General features: G+C 36.7%; 1 protein-coding gene across 3 annotated transcripts in view; it reads right to left on the minus strand.

Moving 5' to 3' along the window:
• Window positions 1-20,035, minus strand: part of LOC131038369 (protein EXECUTER 2, chloroplastic) — a 49,715-nt gene that overhangs the window by 13,659 nt on the left and 16,021 nt on the right. For 2 of the 3 annotated variants that reach the window (XM_057970780.2, XM_057970781.2), the window contains exons 2-5: window positions 3,529-3,645; window positions 3,377-3,442; window positions 229-335; window positions 63-144 (exon numbers count right to left, since the gene is read on the minus strand). In XM_057970780.2, coding sequence (XP_057826763.2) covers window positions 63-144; window positions 229-335; window positions 3,377-3,442; window positions 3,529-3,645 — 372 coding nt within the window. The remainder of the gene's footprint in view (window positions 1-62; window positions 145-228; window positions 336-3,376; window positions 3,443-3,528; window positions 3,646-20,035) is intronic. The other variant, XM_057970782.2, reaches the window with a different exon arrangement.

Raw genomic sequence — 20,035 nt, forward strand, 5'->3', positions numbered from 1 at the left:
GCACAGAAAGACCTTAAATGATTATATTCATCTGTCATATTCATCTGTCTGATTACAGTTACCTGTTGCTTGTATTCCTGCTCACCATCTTTAGTTATAAAGATTTCAAACAAAGGAACACCTGGTCCTCCTGCAGCTAGCTGCCTGTTGAAGCAATGAAAAAGCTCAATAACAAAGGTTTCATAAAAATAAATCAGATATGCAAACAACTACCTAGACAAGAACTACCTTGCATTGTAACTCTTGGCCACAAATCTCCCATGTTCAGGCTTGATACGGATAATTCGCCCATATGGATCACTGGCACTGTCTGCCAAGCCAGACCACCATCCAACCTGTAGAAATCATCAAGATGGTAACAAAGTAGTTTGACCTTACAAACTTAGCACAAAATAAAAAACTGTGATTTACATCTCCTGCAGAATAAATTCCAGAGATTTCAGAAAATTATTCCCTTTTGTTGTGATCTACGATTCAAAAATTAACCCACAAATGTAATTTGGGTAAATCTGTATTTTGTGTTAAGCCTCAAATTTAACTTGTATTTGACTATAAGAGTTTATTCAGAAACTCTGTTCAAGAGCTGTTTGGACACGAATAGATTATACAGAAACAACTTATTTAATTTCAGCTTCTTCATTTATTATATACACTTTGGTTCAATTTTTTTACGGTTTTCAAATATTAATTACACATAGTATGCATAGCACTGCACACGGTGTGGGAAATTTTTGGTGACACTGGAAAAGAGTTTCCTTCAGAAACATGAAAAATCAAAGATGCTTTCCAAGTCCAAATAAGTACAAAGGTGTCAATATATTTCTCGGTCATGGTTGTAAATTCAGGAGTGAAGCGCATAAAAGTTGCATCTCTCTTTTTAAAAATTTTGCTAACTCTATTGCCCATCCTTTAAAAGTGATTTTTCTAACTTCTTTTGACAACAACATACAATCTAGGACTTGGAATTGAATGCACGTCTTTTCTTTCCTGAACCAATGTCTCTTAATTGTGCAAATTAAATACCATAATAGAAACAATTGTGACATTTTAGGCTTCCAAAATCTTAAAAAGATATTCATTTTATTTGGAGTTTGAGATTTGGGCATCTCAAATGACATGATATTTAAGATTTGCACAGGTTGTTATTTCTTGTGCATTGGATAGTTCAATGGCCCTCTTGAATTTCAATTGACAATTGACTGCCTTGCATAAATCCCACATCTAATTAGTTTCTTATAACTCAATTTTAATTTACTTACAAATCAAGAATTCAGTGGACAACTCTACATGAGGCTTATGTTGCATAGATTGCATATCTCAAATCTCAAATAAAATGTTGATGTAATGGGATTAATCAATTTCAAGAAGTAATTTGATTTTATAATTTTCATAAAGATAATGGACATCTCTGCCCACGTATGTTAGCTTTTACACCCAAAAAAACCAAAACCAAAATGACTGGACTTGGCCAAATTTTGAATTTAAGTTTTTTTTTCTATTAGAATTGCAAACTTACTATTCCAAGTGGATTCTGAGTACTCTAGAAACGTGGATTGATTGTCCTGCAAGCACCAATGACTATTTGTAATTGAAGCCAAAGAGCTGAGTTCGCAAGGAAAATAATCCATGAATTAGAATATTTGTGATTCAACCTACTGAACACAGTAAAAAATGTAGACGAGAAAATAAAGGGATTGCTGTCAAAACTAATGTTTAGCTCTCTAAATTAGCATCGACTAAATAGATTTACATGGATATGTATGAATATATTTACGAGGATAAGGATGGGTGAAATCCAAGCAGATGTAATTTGTAAACTGTCTCAGAACTGGACATGCCAAAATTCCAAATCCACCTTGATCCATCCAACTTATGCACAGACAGTAAGGCTCCAGTGAGCTGCGCCAAGCGCATATATAGGTATTACACTCTGAATATAGTTACAAGGTGAGAGTTCAGTTGGTGTCCTTTTACTTATTGATGTCAAAGAGTTTAATGTCATTGCACAATGGTCCACCAATCGTTGGACAGAGAACTCTAATCAAATATTATCACCTCTATTCAGAACTTGGGATAAGTGTTACAATCAACCATAAGCAACCATGTGCTAAGATGAAATGAGATGCACACAGGCAATTACTCATGAAATAGGAAGTATGCCACAACCTGGTTTTTGAATGAGGGAGTACTCTGCTACACCTTTAAATTCTTGTTAAATTAGCTATCAGTTTTTTAAAGCTGATTTAACAAGAATTTACTTTTTTATATTTTCTGCTTGATTAATGATAACTTTTCTACATATCCCACAACCTTGGGACACACACGGGCCCATTTCCCAAGCATGGGCTTTGATAATCTTCCCACATGCTTTGAGATCATCATCACAAGCCATGTGAGCTTGGGCACAGCAGTTTCCATGGTGATTTTACCCTAGGTCTTAATTATCATGACCCTCCACCTTTACCACTCACTCACAGCCACAAGAAACAATTTTACAAAATATTGTTCTTGCTATAAATACTGTGTGTATTGTTCTTTGCATTCTTCAATTTAAGCTAACAATCCAACTCTGTATCAGGCCTATGTGAACTCAGCACAACAATGAGTGTTATAGTTCTTAATCTTGTGCTTGTTTCTATTTAATTTGACAATAACTTCATTTCATGCTCAGATTTCACCTCTAGTATCATGCATCTAAGTTATGATTGTCAGTACACAATATTGATTCACTTCATTGGCAGCTGTGGTTCAATGTTTGGCTGCCAGTAAGAATTAGTGCCTAATCACCTTAAAACACTCTGTATTAGCAGGAGGATGAATAAGTCTGTAGTGTTGAATGGTTTAAAATTATTGTTCAAAGGGCAGTATGCAGCTTAACTGTTGAATGTTAGATTTGAAGAAGATCCTCATTGACCTGAGAAATTTCCCTTCTATTAAATATATTTTAAAGTATCATCTACCATTTATATTATGTATCTTTCACTTCTCCTACATGTTAGGCTTCTGTCATGAAAGAACCTTTTTGAATTCTAAATATATAAGATCTAAGCCACAAATAATGAACTAATGGTTAATCTATAAATCTACCAGTTATAACATCTAGGCCCCATTGAAAAGAATAAAACATGTGAGATTTTACAAACAACTTCCACTTTCGAGTTATAACATGAAGGGGCTGAGTTTATATAATCATTCAAAAACGGAAATTAAATAAGGAATTTATGGACTCAAATTTTAATGGTCAATTACTTAATCTTAGTGATTTCTTTTACTTTTCCAATATCTACACAAAAGAATTAAGCTGAGATAATTCCTTGAATAATCTGAATTAGGGTAATATATGTTCCACATATAAGAACCAAGAAAAACAGCTCACCAATCCAGCACAAGTTAAATCCCGAATCTTTGCTGCATCTTCATAGCATTCCACTTCTACTGCTTTCTGAAAAAGTGTATTGCATGAAATGAAAAAAATAGGGTTCATTTGATTAAGCCATAACCCAAAACCTGGAAATAAGTAAATTTTACCTTCAACTGACTAATGACTTCATTAGCAGTATCATATGCAGTTATTTCATCAATAAGCAGTTTTAATTTAGCAGCCTCCTTGTAATTCTCACTTTTTACGGCAAATTCTAGAAGGATCTGCAGACAGAATAACGAATACTGACAGCCCATTAGTTTCTTGTGAAAGTTTAGCAGCATCTTCTTATAGTTTTAAGTACAACAGATGACAATGCTACATAATGAAAAAAGTTATATTTTCTACATAAGCACAGTCTCTTCTGCAATAGAATTCAAATGACAAGAACACAGGTCCTACCAAGAGGAAATAGATACGTTAAATATAATGAAATACCAATCTGTGACAGTTGTTCCTCTCTCTTTGGAAAATAAACCTCTAAAAATAAGGAAAGCATATTGTAATTAAGGGTTACACCCATCGCTTTTCCTTTTCCCAAAGGAACCATGGAACTTTAGACCAGGGAAAATTGTTGATGAGATGACTACTCCGAGTTGTTAAATACCAAGCTGGGGAAACAAAAATAAGACATGAATTCAAAAAACAAATTCAAGTAACCAAAGTTATAACTTTTAATTTTGACCATTTATTCAACGTACTATTTCTTATTTTATCAGTCTGCTATGTTTGATTCAAACTTGAAATGGCACTATTGAGAAAATTATAACAACTTTCAAGTAAATACATATCCTCTTTTAAAGCACAATATTTAATAAAGAACAAATTCTCCTGTTTTGGCACAACCTTTTAGGATTAGCTTTATTACTCAGAAGAGAAGGATAAGTGAAACCCAACCCCCATTGTGTGCTTGATCTACCACAGTATTTCTTGTCCTGATATGATTTATAGTAATCCATGAAAAGATAACACATCAACAAAAGGATTCACTTCTAGAGTTTCAGGCCTCAAAACACCTCAGAAGAAGTAATATGAAACCACCGGTTCCAATGCAGGTAGTTTCGAAACCACTGGTTCCCTTAAAGGGCCATTATGGAACTGCCAATGTGATGAAAGGGGTGGTTTGGTATGGATTAAGCACATGAGCAGTTGAACCGACCAGCCAAACATTTTCTATTCATTGCTAGAGAAGAAGAAATCTCAGTGCATAGTTAGAGACTTCCCACACCTAGATGAAGACATCTAAAGAGCAAATTAAAGCATTGGAGACAAGTTTGAGTTTTGAAGCAACTAGAAGAAGAATCTCATTTGAAAAATGAAGTAGCAGACTTGACAGTAAGGATAACTAAAAGTTGTATCTCTTATCTCTGTAATTGATCCTTCTAGGAAAAATAATAAACTAGAGAGCAATTGCCCACTACCAACTGGTTTTTCCCCATCCCGAGATTTTCCAAGAGAAAATTATTGTGTTGTGTTGCAAACTTTCATTACTTTCAGATCTTTGATTTCAGCCCCAAACAACATTTCAGACCTCTACATAACTGTTATTAGAGAAATTCAAGTAGCAAGGAAATATAGGTCTGTGGTTTGTGCATTTCTACTACATTAACCAAAAACAAGAGCACATGTTTCAAGATCAGTCCTCTATGAACTCTATAGTATATGCCCTATCCAAAAGTTTGGTTTTGGAGACAATGGAGACGACATGGTTGACACAGATAAATTCTTGGATGAGAAGCCATCAGGAAAAGTCATGTAAAAATTTAAAAATGCTCAATTCAAAATGAAATTTAAAAGCAAATAAAAGCCTTTAACAGGCAAGCAAATACTATATTTCTAGATATTTGGATTAGACAAATTAAGATATACTTTAGTGTACAGAATGTTAGTGAAGTGTAAAAGATTATTTTATAAGTCTCAAAATGGAAGGGGATCCTCTTCCATGATGAGTAAGTTATTTGTCTTTTTCTAGCAAGAAGAAAAAAACCCATTGTTGCTAGCTGGGATGAGTTCAATGAATCATTGCATAAAAATCTACATCTGATTGGGCAAAAAACTAAACAAAGACTATACTACAAATCTAAGTAGTCGTATTTCAAACAAGGTAGTGGGCAAAGTGTGAAGGACTATACTACAAAGTTTTGAAGACAACCATGTTGCTTGGATTGAACACGAAGACAAAGGCATAGTAACAAAATACCTTCGAGGCCTCCGCACCCACATCTAGAGAAGGGTAATCAGCATTAAGCCAAAGCACTTGGATGAAGCACATGTGTCCAAACATATCATATAGAAGGGAAGAAGAAAGGGGAAGAAAAAATTTCAAAGCAAGGACAATAGAGCGTTGTTGGGTTGCATATTGTTGGAGGCTTTAGAGACATTATTTGATGGCATGATTGTTCTGAAATTGTCTTGATTCTCATTTTACTCAAGTCTTCTCTAAAGAGCCTTAAATAGGTACGCACATGGAGAATCACCATCTAATCCCATGTATTGTGATGTCCCCTTCTAGTTGACATCTGTCAACTTGGTAGATTAGCCTATCACTAACCCTCGTAGGCTGATGAGGTTGGTTAGAGGGTCTCCTGGAGACTAATTCTCCATCTTCAGAGTGAACAGTATGAGCAGTGACAAAGTATTGTTTGGCAATCTCCAGTTTTGACAACAAGCATTTTTTATGAGTACTTGGAGAGATCAATATTTCATTGCTTTAATTAAATATTATGTGGCAAACTTTAATGTTTTAAGTTATAACTTAAATGAGGGTCTATTTCTCATCGGATGGGGCCACTTTAATATTAAATTGGAAATGATTTATTTTTTAAGCCTCAATAGTCAAAAATAAATATTAAAAGTTAAAACATCATTTAAATGCCAAATCGTACTTTTCTTGGGAATTGCACCAAACCCTAAAGGAGGAGATAAAAGAAGTTTTTAGGTCTTCTTTTCAGGTTGGGATGATTTGATATTGAGTTTACTCTGAGGAGATTTTGGCTTGAGGGTTTCAGCAGGGGTTTCTTCCTGCGGATGATCTGAGCGTATCGATACAGGAAAACGGTGGATTTCTGTGCATCAGCATTAGAGCTGTGAAATATCAGTTGATTTTGCTTTTCAGTTGGTTTTAACCAGAAACCAAGATTGGGCAGATTAGACAGGGTTTATTACATTTTATGCAAAGGATTGATTGCAGCCCCAGAGTCAGAGCAGAGGCAAAAATAATTGTGTTTACAGCTGGGGTTTTTGTGCGTGTACGGCCTGCAGATCTGTCGTACCTTTCTTCCTTGAAAGGTACGATTTTGTTGGAGTCGTCCAAAAATTCTGAAATAAATCCTAAAAGAGACCTGGTCTCACCATTCCAGGTAGTTTGGACTGATAAATAATTTTGCTGTCATTATTTACTGTTGTACGGCAGCAAGGACAAATAAGGGGTTTCATAAATTTGAGGTATTTGACAATAAAACTTCCTAGTCTTGTCTGATTTCTTTATCGAAGGTGTTTATGCAAATTGGATGTAATAAGGGTTTGATAATCCTACTTTCTGAAGTTCAATTAATTTCCAGCTCTTTCCAGTATTGCTTTTTGCATACTATTTGTTCAAAACTAGCCCTTGTTGTTAGAAATTACAAAGTACAAAACATAAAACGCAACAGGTTCAACTAAACCTCCGTTGTCTGAGTTGAGAGCCCTTGGTAGGTTCTTACATGTATTTAGGAGAATAAACAGCCAAGAAGTAGCAGATGTGTACATATATTCAACCAATGGTATCCATGCCTATTTAAGGTCACACATGGATGTAGACACATTTGAACACTAAAACCATGACTTTAATTCCTTTCAACTATGTGGAGTTCTGTTGTGTACATGAAGAACAAAGATGAACTGTCATGCAAAAACAATGGGTTTAACCAGTTCAATGCATCTTCTAGGTAAGGGTGTTATTCTTGTTGTGAATGCAATTATGACATGTGACAATAAGGATAAAATTGCCGTAATTGTGTATCATAGTGCAGATAAGGGCATTGTAATGGACACAATTGTATGGCATCTTGCAGAAAGAATGGACCACAATTTGGAGCACTTGGCAGTGGCTTTTCTCTAACCATGTCTTTCTCATTATAATAACAAGCTATTTACCTTGAATCTTGCAGAATGTATGGACCATGATTAGTTATGTACAAGTTCAAAGCATGTTTTCTAATCATGACTTGAAAGGAGTCCACAGCAGCAAAAATTGGTAAACCAAATGTATAAGATTTTTTGAAAAAATGGGGAAAAATCGAATTTTAAAAAAGAATGTAAAGAATTTAGGAAAAGAGCCAACAACTACTTTTTTAAGAAAAGTTATGGGCATTTCCATAGCATGGAGATATAGAGAACAAATAAAATGGAAATTTAAACCATGACTTGTAGAAAATAGATTTAGTTGTTTATAATCATATTATTGATTGCATTTCATTGCACAAAGCATACTTCATAGTGCATTAATAACAACTAGATGGTGAGAGTTAATTAATTGAAAGCTTTGTTAGGAAAATAAACTAAAGGTCCAAAGGATTCTAATTTAAATATGATTGGATTTTGCATGAGTTTGTGAAATGATCATCCAAACAAGGACTCTTTAAAATCATTATCTGTAAGCAGTTCATAATCTTGCTTAGTTTATAGGACTCATTCAAATCATTAAACCTGTAAGTAGTTCATAATCTTGCTTAGCTTATAACTTAAATACTTTCAGGCCACGGAAAATTGAAGTTAGCTATTTCTATTAATTATTATCCTTCTTGGAATGTTTTATTACCCTATTATTTCAATCATGAAAAGTTAAAGTTCAAAAGTATTTGAGCCCACTGATACTTACTTGGTTTCATTATACTTTTTAGAAATTTAGAAATATGAGTGCCTTATATCTGAAATATTGGTTTCCTGTAACAGGTTTTCAGTATTTTTTCATGATTAAGGTTGCTGTTTAAACAAAATTTCTTTCTTTGGTTTCTGTTAAAATTGTTGTTTTTTTGTGTAACTAGGATAGGAAAATAAAAAGGATTCGGATTGCCTTAAGGCATCATCCGAATCCTTATAGGGCTGGGCCCTTCTTCATTAAGGAGGCGTGTAAATAGGGCTGGGCCCTATCTCCATCTAATGTATTTATGTAAAAGGGCCCTATCTATGTGCACAAATTAGGATAGGGCTGGGCCCTTTCTCTTCCACACGCCAAGGAAGGTCAAATGTGTGAGATTGTAGCATCTACCTTAGCGCCCAGGATAGGGCTGAACCTAAATAAATCGTGGAGTGAGATATAGGGCCGACCCTATCTTGCACATATAACGTGGGAAAAGTACAAAGACTTTAGCGCCAAAAGGTGCCTTATTGGGTCGACCCAATAAGGCACCAATCCTCATATATAAAAGCTACATAGAATGCATCTTGATACAATTATCATAAATGTGAATCAGATCTGCAATAACAGTGCGAAATATATCTGCTCTCTTTTGGTGTGAAGATACCTGATCTATGGATCCAACTCTGCTCTGATTGATGCGAACTTAAGTCTATTGTTCATGCTGAAGAAGGCACGGTTATGCTGATTACAAAAAGGTCATTTGAAGCTGAAGATATCTGCACATGTATTCAGCCTGAGATAAATGTTGTAAGACTGCAATTTTATTCATAATGAATAATCAGATCTGAGGATCTGTTGTTGCTGGGTTTTTCCTCCAAGAGGGAGGTTTTCCCAGGGTAGACTTGTGTTGTGTGCCCTTTCTATTTGTGTGCTTTAATTCTTGTGACTGTGCATTATTATTTCCTGCTCATTATTGTTAATCTGATCACGAAAACTAACATGGTATCAAAGCCTAGGTTTGCATGTGTAGTGATCAGATTTACAGCCTGGACTTCTGTGTGACAGCTAGGGTTTTCAGATGATTACATGCACAGTCAAGGTCCTTCATCTGCATCAATGGATTCCTCATCCTCTTAGTATCTTAGAACCTTCAAAGGTGATGAATTATTTCAAGGGAGATAGGTAAGTGAAGTTGTAGGTGATTTGAAGCTACCTTAAAACTTACCTTATTTTGATACTTGTTGTCATCCTTATATATTTTTGCTATCATATACCTGCTATCACTTATATATTCAATGTTTTCATGGCTGAATAGTGATAGCGTATATATATGGATGTGTATTAGGATCTGAGTATAGGTAAATGTCTTCTATCTATATGTCTAAATCTGTGTGTTGAGGGTTTGTAAGGGTTGGTGTTTAGTTTTACTATATCATGTCTCTAAGGTAACCTAATGTCTCTCTGAAGAAAGCATTCATGCATGACCTGAGAAGCCCTACCTCAATCAGATCTTGTCATCGGACTAATTATGAAAATCTACCTTTCATCTCTCTCTTTTAAGATGCTATGGGTCCACTTCGTAAGTAAGAATGAATCATCAGGTCTGTGAATTCTTTATTTAGATAGGGTTTAAGAGGGAGTCTTGATATCTTTTAATATCTCATTCCATTCTTGGGTTCTAATCATTATGGTTTAATAGAGGAATTGATAATATATATATAATGTATATTCCTTGTTTATTGCAAAATGTTTATTTATGATGATACTAAACATGATACATTGGATGTATCACCCACCCTCTGCGGAGTGCAAGGTGGCAGTTCTTTCCACCCTCTGCGGAGTGCAAGGCGGCAGTTATTTCTCACCCTCTGCGGAGTGCAAGGTGAGTTCACCCTCTGCGGTGTGCAAGGTGACAGGTTGTTCTTCTCAGTGAAGAAGCTTATGTATCCTCTGCGGTTGTGCATGATTTATGTTGTATGGTATATATATCTTTGACTATTAATTATTGCAGGTGTGCATATGGAAAGGTCTCTGTCATCCTCTGCGGATATGCATGATGAAAGATCATGGTGTTACATGCAGGTCCCCAGGAAAGTGTAAAGTAATGAAGCGTTGGCTTCATCCTCTGCAGGCATTGCAAGAGAAGATCATGTAAAGGTTCATTGTAATGTAATTGCGTGATCAAATCACAAATTGTATATTGATTGTACTATTAGGGCTGGGCCCTAATCCTAAACCTTGTAAATGTTCATGCCATGGGTTTGTCCATGAGAATTTGGCTGTGTATTTATTTCCCTCCCTAGTTAAGAGGGAGTGTTGTTTTTTTGTGTAACTAGGATAGGAAAATAAAAAGGATTCGGATTGCCTTAAGGCATCATCCGAATCCTTATAGGGCTGGGCCCTTCTTCATTAAGGAGGCGTGTAAATAGGGCTGGGCCCTATCTCCATCTAATGTATTTATGTAAAAGGGCCCTATCTATGTGCACAAATTAGGATAGGGCTGGGCCCTTTCTCTTCCACACGCCAAGCAAGGTCAAACGTGTGAGATTGTAGCATCTACCTTAGCACCCAGGATAGGGTTGAACCTAAATAAATCGTGGAGTGAGATATAGGGCCGACCCTATCTTGCACATATAACGTGGGAAAAGTACAAAGACTTTAGCGCCAAAAGGTGCCTTATTGGGCCGACCCAACAAGGCACCAACCTCATATATAAAAGCTACATAGAATGCATCTTGATACAATTATCATATATGCGAATCAGATCTGCAATAACAGTGCGAAATATATCTGCTCTCTTTTGGTGTGAAGATACCTGATCTATGGATCCGACTCTGCTCTGATTGATGCGAATTTAAGTCTATTGTTCATGCTGAAGAAGGCACGGTTATGCTGATTACAAAAAGGTCATTTGAAGCTGAAGATATCTGCACATGTATTCAGCCTGAGATAAGTGTTGTAAGACTGCAATTTTATTCATAATGAATAATCAGATCTGAGGATCTGTTGTTGCTGGGTTTTTCCTCCAAGAGGGAGGTTTTCCCAAGGTAGACTTGTGTTGTGTGCCCTTTCTATTTGTGTGCTTTGATTCTTGTGACTCTGCATTATTATTTCCTGCTCATTATTGTTAATCTGATCACGAAAACTAACACAATTGGTACTACATTCTTGTTTTCATTGTGATGTTTATGCCTGTTATTGTGTTTAGGCAGCAAAGATGAAGTTGAAGACATTTCGAAGGTGATACTTCAAATATTGGAACAACGAGCAATAGAAGAATTATTTCTTAGGATTGTGCTTTTAAATTGTCTTTATTGAGAGCTAGGATTGAATCTCAGTATATGTAAAAGTGACAGACTCACAAATACAGGATGACGTACACTTTTGACCAAGGCCATGAACAGTATTTACTGGAACGTTTCTGGGGTCTTCTGTCTTTAATTGGAGAACAGTGTTTTCTCAACATTATCGATTCTTGATTCATCAATATATCATTGGTCATGACCTTGACAATTCTTTAACTGCCATTTCAAGTAAAACATTTAGAATTTCTTAAGTTTTGTATTTATAGGAATTTGTTGTCCAACTTGATTTTACAATTTGGATGTGTGCTGATGATGTTAATTCAAATCATGCACAAAAATTTATGTATTATACGTGCTAAGATATACAGCCTTATGGTATAAGGTGCAGTCATGTGTACTCCATTATGGAGGTCACATGTTGGAATCTTGAGTGCTAGGGTGGCATACCTTAAAATCCTCATGCCAAATGTTGGAATAGGGGGGCTCTCATACACAAACTGGTCTCTTGCTTGTGGTGACCTAAAAAGTTATGTTTACCTTTTCTTTTTTACTTTTAGTTGTGCAACTATCTGCATTGTCCATATATTGACAAATAATAGTTCTGCACAGGCAGATTAAGAAGATTTTTTATGTGTTGTATATTTTGCAAGACTAATTAACTATACCATTTAACAGCAATCAACTTACTTCTGTTGGCGGTCGGCCTTAATTTTTTATTTGATAGAGCAGCAAAGGATCTATTGGGGTCCTCGCCAATGGAATGTATACACCAAATACATACATCAATTCATTAATGACTAAGGTACGATGCCAAGGCTAAACCCAGGGTTACCTGTAAGTAGCGTGTTTTTCTCCTCTCGTCTCACACATTTTTCTCTTCCCGTCTCACACATTTTTCTCCTCCCATCACATGTTTTTCTCGTCCCATCAAACTTTCTGCTCTTATAAGCAGTTTCAAGGGCTTTTAAGGGTTCCATGGGTTTTTTTTTGCAGATTTTTTGCAGTGATCTTTATGTGTTTTTTTCCTTATTTTTTGGCAGTTTTAATGTGATTTTAATGTGATTTTAACATAATTTTAACCCAAAAATCATTGTGATTTTTTCACGAATTGTGATTAATTCAAAGAAAAAACCAAAATCATTGTGATTTTTTCACGAATTGTGATTAATTCAAAGAAAAAACCATCTGCTTTCCGGATCCACGATTAATTGCGTACAATTGCATTTTTTTTAAGATTATTCCTTCTACTGTAAGGACTGTGATAGGGTGGGTGTTGAGGTAAAACTGAACTACTACAAGTGTATTCTCCAATTTTGTTTTGTATATGATTTATGACTTATGAGTCTTTGTCAATATGTACTCTACTGAAAAAATGATTGTTGATGAGAATTCTATAGTAATTGACAACATCAAATCTTTATTTGCATCTTATTATTGAAGTTTGGACTTTCTATGTGCTCTATTTGGCATGAAATAACATCTGCATTTTTTTTGTGTGGGGTTTTTAAGTATTTTAGCATCTTTTAATATGCCATGTCTTTCCCATTTTAAACCCCTGTAATTATACTGTGACTTTGGTTTGCCATGTCATTGTCATCTAAGTATAATGTGACTTTGGGTAACTGCACTAGTCAATCCTGCTTATTAAAATTTTATTTTGGCTTATATTGTTAAAAGCTTGATTTAAAAATATATGATCATCCTCACTAATGTCCTTTGAGTTTGGTTTAAAAAGGTGCAGATATTCACTGGCTAGGAAATGTAAATTCTAGTTTACCATTAATCCGAAGTATAATGATGAAGTAGAAGTGGCAGTGATTCGTCTTGATGCATTGAAATAATACTTGGATGTCCATATTTATATGTCAGAGATATTATTTTTTGAAGGGTTGAAAAATACAGATGGATCAAGAATAGGGTCAACTACACCATGAAGGCACACCAAAGCAGGGCAAAAATTGCCAGGATAAGTGCCAAACAAGCTATTAAATTGATTTGACAAAATAAGAAGTTTTGTTTACTTATTTTGAAGGAAAAACAAGAAGATGGTCTAGATGACTCTACAATTGCAAATACTGACAAGAATAAAAGAGTTGGATGATATGTTAACATCTATCCAGGTAGATTTCCAGGCACCAAGGGGCTCCCACCTAGAAGGAAGGTACAGCTTTAGATTAGATTGATTCTTAAATCTCATTTAACTAACATTGGTCCATACAACCGATCACTTTTGGAAAGCAATCTAGTCAAGAAGCAACTATTGAAGTTACTTGAACAAGGGGTCACTCGGCCAAAGTACTCCACCATGTGGTTAACCAATTCTCATGATATGAAAAAGGATAGCTCTTGGAGGATGTGTATTATCTCTTGAACATTAAACAATCACCATAATTGACAACTTGGACTAGCTACAACATGTCAAATACTTATGAAGTTAGATCTCAAATCAAGATACCATCAAATTTGGCTAAAGAAGGATGCATGGAAGACTATGTTCAAAACAAAGCAAGCTTTATATGAATTGATAGTTATTCCTTTTGTTTATGCAATGCACCCCCAACTTTTATGATCTCAACTTTTCTGATACTAATCAATGATGTGCTAAGAAAAATGGAGATGTGTCAGAATGTCTAGATGATATTCTAATTTTTAATGCTACATAGGAAGAACATCTACTTCACTTGAAGCAAGTTTTGCAAATCTTAAAGGGAAAAAACTCTCATGCAACACAACGAAATGTGAATTTACAAAAGAATCACTTATCTACTTGGGGCATGCAGTCGAAACAAGTTTTTAAGCTACATAGCAGCAGGTAAGAAAAAATTTATTAAGGAAATTAGTACATGGCTGCTAAGGAAGAGATCCTTTGAAGGGGTCTGCTGCTCCCAATTATGCTGTAAATGTAGAAAATATTACAAAAAATGACTATACCACTGAATGTGAAAATTGGAATCTCCTGTGAAAAAATCAGGATGGCCATACCTTTTTGATATGTTACTTCAGAATTATTCTGTTAATGTTGAAGCATAGTTCCATGAAGTTTCTTGAGGGATGTGGAGAACATAGAGACGGGTTTTTTGGATAGGGGGACCAAGGTTCTAAGTTTGGGGATGGCAAGAGACATCAGCAGTGGGGGGGTGGTACTGAAATAAATAGAGTACTTGATAAAACAGTTATAAAAAGATGTATAAATAGTAAATACAAGAATCACAAATCAAACTTAGGAAAACTAGTAAAGCTTAGAAAATATTAAACTTTGAAGTGAACATTAACAAATTAAGATTGACTATTACAATGAGAATGTCAATTCGAAATTTATGTTATATTCAAGATTTCATAATGATGATTACAATGACAAATGTTCAAAATAATAAAATGAGTGAAGTGAGACCTCTAATCATCCCCAATCTCCTCATCACTAAAACTGCTAGACTCCATATGGTCAAGCTCCTCCAAAGTAACATCAACCAGCCCTATCTGTGTAGCATCCTCATCAATTTGTGTTGGCTTATCTAGCTCTACTGCAATGTTGGACCTTTCTTGTACAGAAGTGTCTTGCGATCAATGAGAAGCAAAGCACTATATAGAGCCACAAGATTTTCTACTCTCCTAGAGGTAAGCTTGTTCCTCTTAAGGGAGTGGACGAAGCTATATGTATACCAATTCCTTAGCAACAAAAGAACTAGAAACCTGAGATAGAAAAAGAATGGCTAAGAGGTAGTCAAAGAAATTAGACCATGCATGGTCCACCACAAAATTAGGTCATTGTGTGCCATAGTTCCCTATCCATCTTGGCCTTCTCAAAATAACCCCTAACAATGGCAAGTTTTGACACTCAACACGAATGAATCCGACCTCAACAAGATCATAGATCTTTTGGATGGCCTTCCTAAACCCTACCTTCACCTCAACATCTTGTATGGTGCAACTCTACAAGGCCTTTGCACATACCACTTGCGATTCAATGCATAGGCAAACATGCAAGGGAGTGTTGAGCTTCTCCAATCTCTGATGAATGAATGTGCTCATTGAAAAATGTTAATGTGGGGTTCTCTTGCATGATAGCCTTTATTTGGTATGGCATAAAACTAATGCACTCATACACCTCTTCAAGGCTAGGTGCATTAGTATCCCAATATCTAATCATCTAGAAAACTAGAGTAATGATGGAGACAATATTTTGCATCATCCCAAAAAAATCACTCTTCACTACATCCTTCACCCTCTTCCCCTGCTCTATCTTGGACTTCGACCATGTTGCATCCACTTGTGGCCCAAGATTCCTTCATTTTCTCTATTAACATATTTATCTTGGAATAGTTCTTATCCAAGACTGCCTATCCAATTTTGTCTATCTTGGTGGCACATATGATGGTCCTAACCTTGCTACCTTTGCCATTACCTCCTTACAATAAGGAGAGTGAGCCACATGGAATGGAATGCCATTGGCAAAGAAAAATTTGTCATGGCATCATCTACCTCATCTTTCTTTGTAATGTCCCCTTTTGTAAAATGTCCTAGTTTAACCTAGATTACAATTCTTAGCTATTAAGGGTGGGTTAGAGAGGGAATACCTTTATCTCTTTAATAATATGATGAAACATAAGGTAATTTACAATTACAAACAACTTTAATATAGAGAGAAGAATCATAGGTCATAACTAAAGGAATCCCAATCATAACAAACTAGGATGGGTAGGGTGTCTTAACAACCGTTCTCCCTTAACCAAGCCACACTTGATAGAGTATCTTAACAACCGTTCTCCCTCAATCAAGCCACACTTGATAGGGTGTCTTATCAACGTTCTCCCTCAATCAAGCCACACTTGATAGAGTGTCTTAACAACCATTCTGCCTCAATCAAAATGTTGGACACAATGTACCACTGGGAGGGGGGTGAATCAGTGGTTCCTAAAAATCCTTTCTTGTTAAACCAAGCTTTGAGTATCGGTTAACAACCTAAACACTAAGCAATCAAACCAGTAAGATATGAGGGGATATCAAAAGAGGCAAACACACAAATGCATAACCCACAACACCGGATGTACAAGGAAAACCCTATATGGGAAAAACCTCAGTGAGAAATGTTGCTGGAGTCTACTGCTCCAATCCAGCCTCTCAATGAAACAACAGGTTACAATGAGTTAGAGCACCAACCCCTGCACCAAGCACCAACTCGATGTAATACAATGAAATACAATTTTAATGCAATGATAGCACCTAGTTGCAAATGAGTTATGCAACACTTGATCAACTGATGTCTACCTGTTAACACCTTCCTTTGTTTCACCGGTCCTTCTACTGTCGGTTATCAAATTGCTCTCTCTGATCACTTACCAGTTACTCGCTTCCTTTCTTCTCTTTCTCAGATCCTCACCCTACACGGCACCACACTTGGATGCCTTCCTAATAATTCACTCTCTACCGGTACACTTGACTGTTAAGACTATAACAGTTCGCCGATTACTCTGTCTCTTCCGGTTAGGACCTCTCACCGGTTCAACCTGCTAACTCCACACTCTAACTCTCTGTGAAAGGAACTCTCAAACAAATACTCTCTTCTTGCTCAAGCTCTCTTTTCTCTCACAACTCTCATTCAACATCAATCACTTTAGTCTTCGAGTTCACATATTTATATTTGAGGGTTCTCGCCAAAAGCAACATTCAAAGGGTGACATGCTAGGGTTGTCCTCTACCAACTCAATCAGTATCAAATCTGACTGGTTCTACGTTTCTGGAATGCTGATCTGCATTATATCAATCAGCACCACCATATCCTTGCCTTCTAATGCATGTTTTTTAATTTTTAGGCGATCTGCAACTTGTTTTTCGGCCTTGCTCTGTCAGTCAACATTAATGTCTCACATGTTTCCTTCGACCAACGAGCACAAAGATCGGATTGTCCTGCTTGATTCACATCGCCAAAAAGCTTTTGCATTTTGATTCGCCTCAAGCCGCACTTCTTCTGTCATTGACTAGTGATTTACGGGTTCCTTATTTAAAGTCGACCTGCTCGTCATCTACCACATCGATGGACACTTCACCGACCTCTTCATGCTTGCCACCTGGTGTCCACCTGTCATCCTTCACCGACCAAGGCTCACTACCAGTTCAACTCACCTTACGGTATAACTTAACTTCACCGGTGGACCTTCATACTTGCTGACCTCTTCTATGTGAGTGGATCAACTTGGCCTTCCATCAAACATGTTGGTTCATCCACTAAGTCCATTTACCGATTGCATTATACTTCTCTTTGTCTACAGGTGATCACATCCCTGTGTTCTTCTTTGCTTCTTTGCTTGCTTGACGATGGTCTTGCTTTTCTGGGAGATGTAGCACTTCATGTGTACCGGTAACATACCTTTTATGTCTACTTACACACTCCTTCCTCCATATCAGTTGACATCAATGACAACATAATGCCAACAATCTCCCCCTTTGGCATTGATAACACATTTTGTTCCTTCACCCGGCACCTGGCCCATTGGACCATTCTCCCCCTTTGACAACAATGACAAAGGGTCGGGGCATCCCTCAATCTATTTCATTCTCCACTGGTTACACAATGTATTCTCCCCCTTTAACCACTATTCGCTCAACCAGCAACATATAAGAATCAAATGTGATTGTACTATGAGTGCTACCAATTGGGAAAGTAGGTTCCCATAATCATGAGATTCTCTCAGGTATTCCTACAACAATTCCCTCCTTCTACAGTTTGTTCTTCCGGTACACCTGTCTAGTGTTCCTTTCACCAGGTGATCCAATTGATTTTTATTAAAGTACAAACTGAATAGACATTGAAAGAACTTTCAAATGAGGACCAGTGAGTACTACCCAAAAGCTCAAGCATGTCGGTACTTGTTGTGACCATTTCACACATCGCCCCATTGCAAATGGTGACCCCTGCTTTTTGCTTTCTGGGGTTTGTTTTCTACGTCTTTTAGGGTTTTGTCTGTTAGCCTTTGCATTTTTGAGTGTCGCCAAGGGGATCACCTGGATAGCAGGTTCTGCTTGAGTTAGGTCAAGTTGGTGAGTGATGAAGTCTGGAATGTCCTAATCCTGAAAATTGGCTAAGTCTGGAATGTCCTGATCCTGAAATTTGGCTAAGTCTGGAATGTCCTGATCCTGAAATTTGGCTAAGTCTGGAATGTCCTGATCCTGAAATTTGACTAAGTCTGGAAACTGAAAAACCTCCAAAAACTAGATTTTGCAATATGGCTCCTGGAGGTCTGAAACCACTCTCAAACATCCTGAAAGTATATATGGAATTCTTATACTTAAATGTTATATTCCATAAAATTATCCTAACAGAGAGTTCAAAAAGTCAAATTTCGCTCCTGACCCTTCCTGAGGGTCAAAAGTGAATTTCGCTCCTGACCCTTGCTGGAGGTCCAAGGCGAATCTCGCCCCTGACCCTTCCAGAGGGTCCAGGGCGAAAATCAATCTAGGACTCATTTCTTGCCTTATTTGACCAAATTTTGATTTGCAAAGCATTTTGTTTGGACTTTGGAATTGATTGAAAACCTTGAAGAAAATGATGAATTTTGGCCAAGATTAGGAATTTCGCTCCTGACCCTTGCTGAGGGTCCAGAGCGAAATTCATTATAAACTTCATTTGCCACCTTGTTTGAGCTTGAAACCTTTTTCCTGGCCTTGAAAACGATCTTACCTTGCCCTATGAAGTGATTTGAAACTTGAAGATTGAGCAGTTTAGCCTAGAGTGTGAATTTCGCTCCTCACCCTTGCTGAGGGTCCAGAGCGAAAATCTTATTTGAGCCTATTTGTCACTAATTTTGGCTAAATTTTTTAGGTGCAGGGTCTCCTGGAAGGAAGGTTGAACATCATTCAAAGGTTTGGCCGCATGAAAATTGATGAATTTTGGGCAATAAGGGCAAATTCACACCTGACCCTTGCTGAGGGTCCAGGGCGAAATTTTGAATTTCTCTCATTTTGCAACGAAAAAAGTCAAGTTTTAGGCATGAGTGAAACAAGAACAACTTCCTTTTGCCTCCTGAAGAAGTTTTAACTTTGAAAAATGAAGGATTTTGCCTAAAACCAAAATTTCGCTCCTGACCCTTGCTGAGGGTCCAAGGCGAAAATCTTAGTAGAGGGCATTTCTTGCCTTGTTTGGTCAAATTGAGGTGATTTTGAGTTTGAAAAAGGAAAAACCAAGCCTAGAAAAGGAAATTCGCTCCTGACCCTTGCTGAAGGTCCAGGGCGAAAATCCTAAAACCTACCTTTTCCTCCAAAATTTGAGCAAGGCCAAGCTTAGACATAGGTGTGAAATGACATTTGAATTGCCTTCAACTTGGGTTGGATGGTTAAAAGTGCAAATTTTGATGCCCAAAGGCAAAATTCGCTCTTGACCCTTGGAGAGGGTCCAAGGCGAAAAATTCAAATCCTCTTATTTTCTTTGCATTTCAAGATTGGATTTTGGATTTTATGACTTGGATGGGAGAAGGA

This window comes from Cryptomeria japonica, chromosome 3 (genome assembly GCF_030272615.1).
Source record: "Cryptomeria japonica chromosome 3, Sugi_1.0, whole genome shotgun sequence".
In the NCBI taxonomy this organism is placed as follows: Eukaryota; Viridiplantae; Streptophyta; class Pinopsida; order Cupressales; family Cupressaceae; genus Cryptomeria; species Cryptomeria japonica.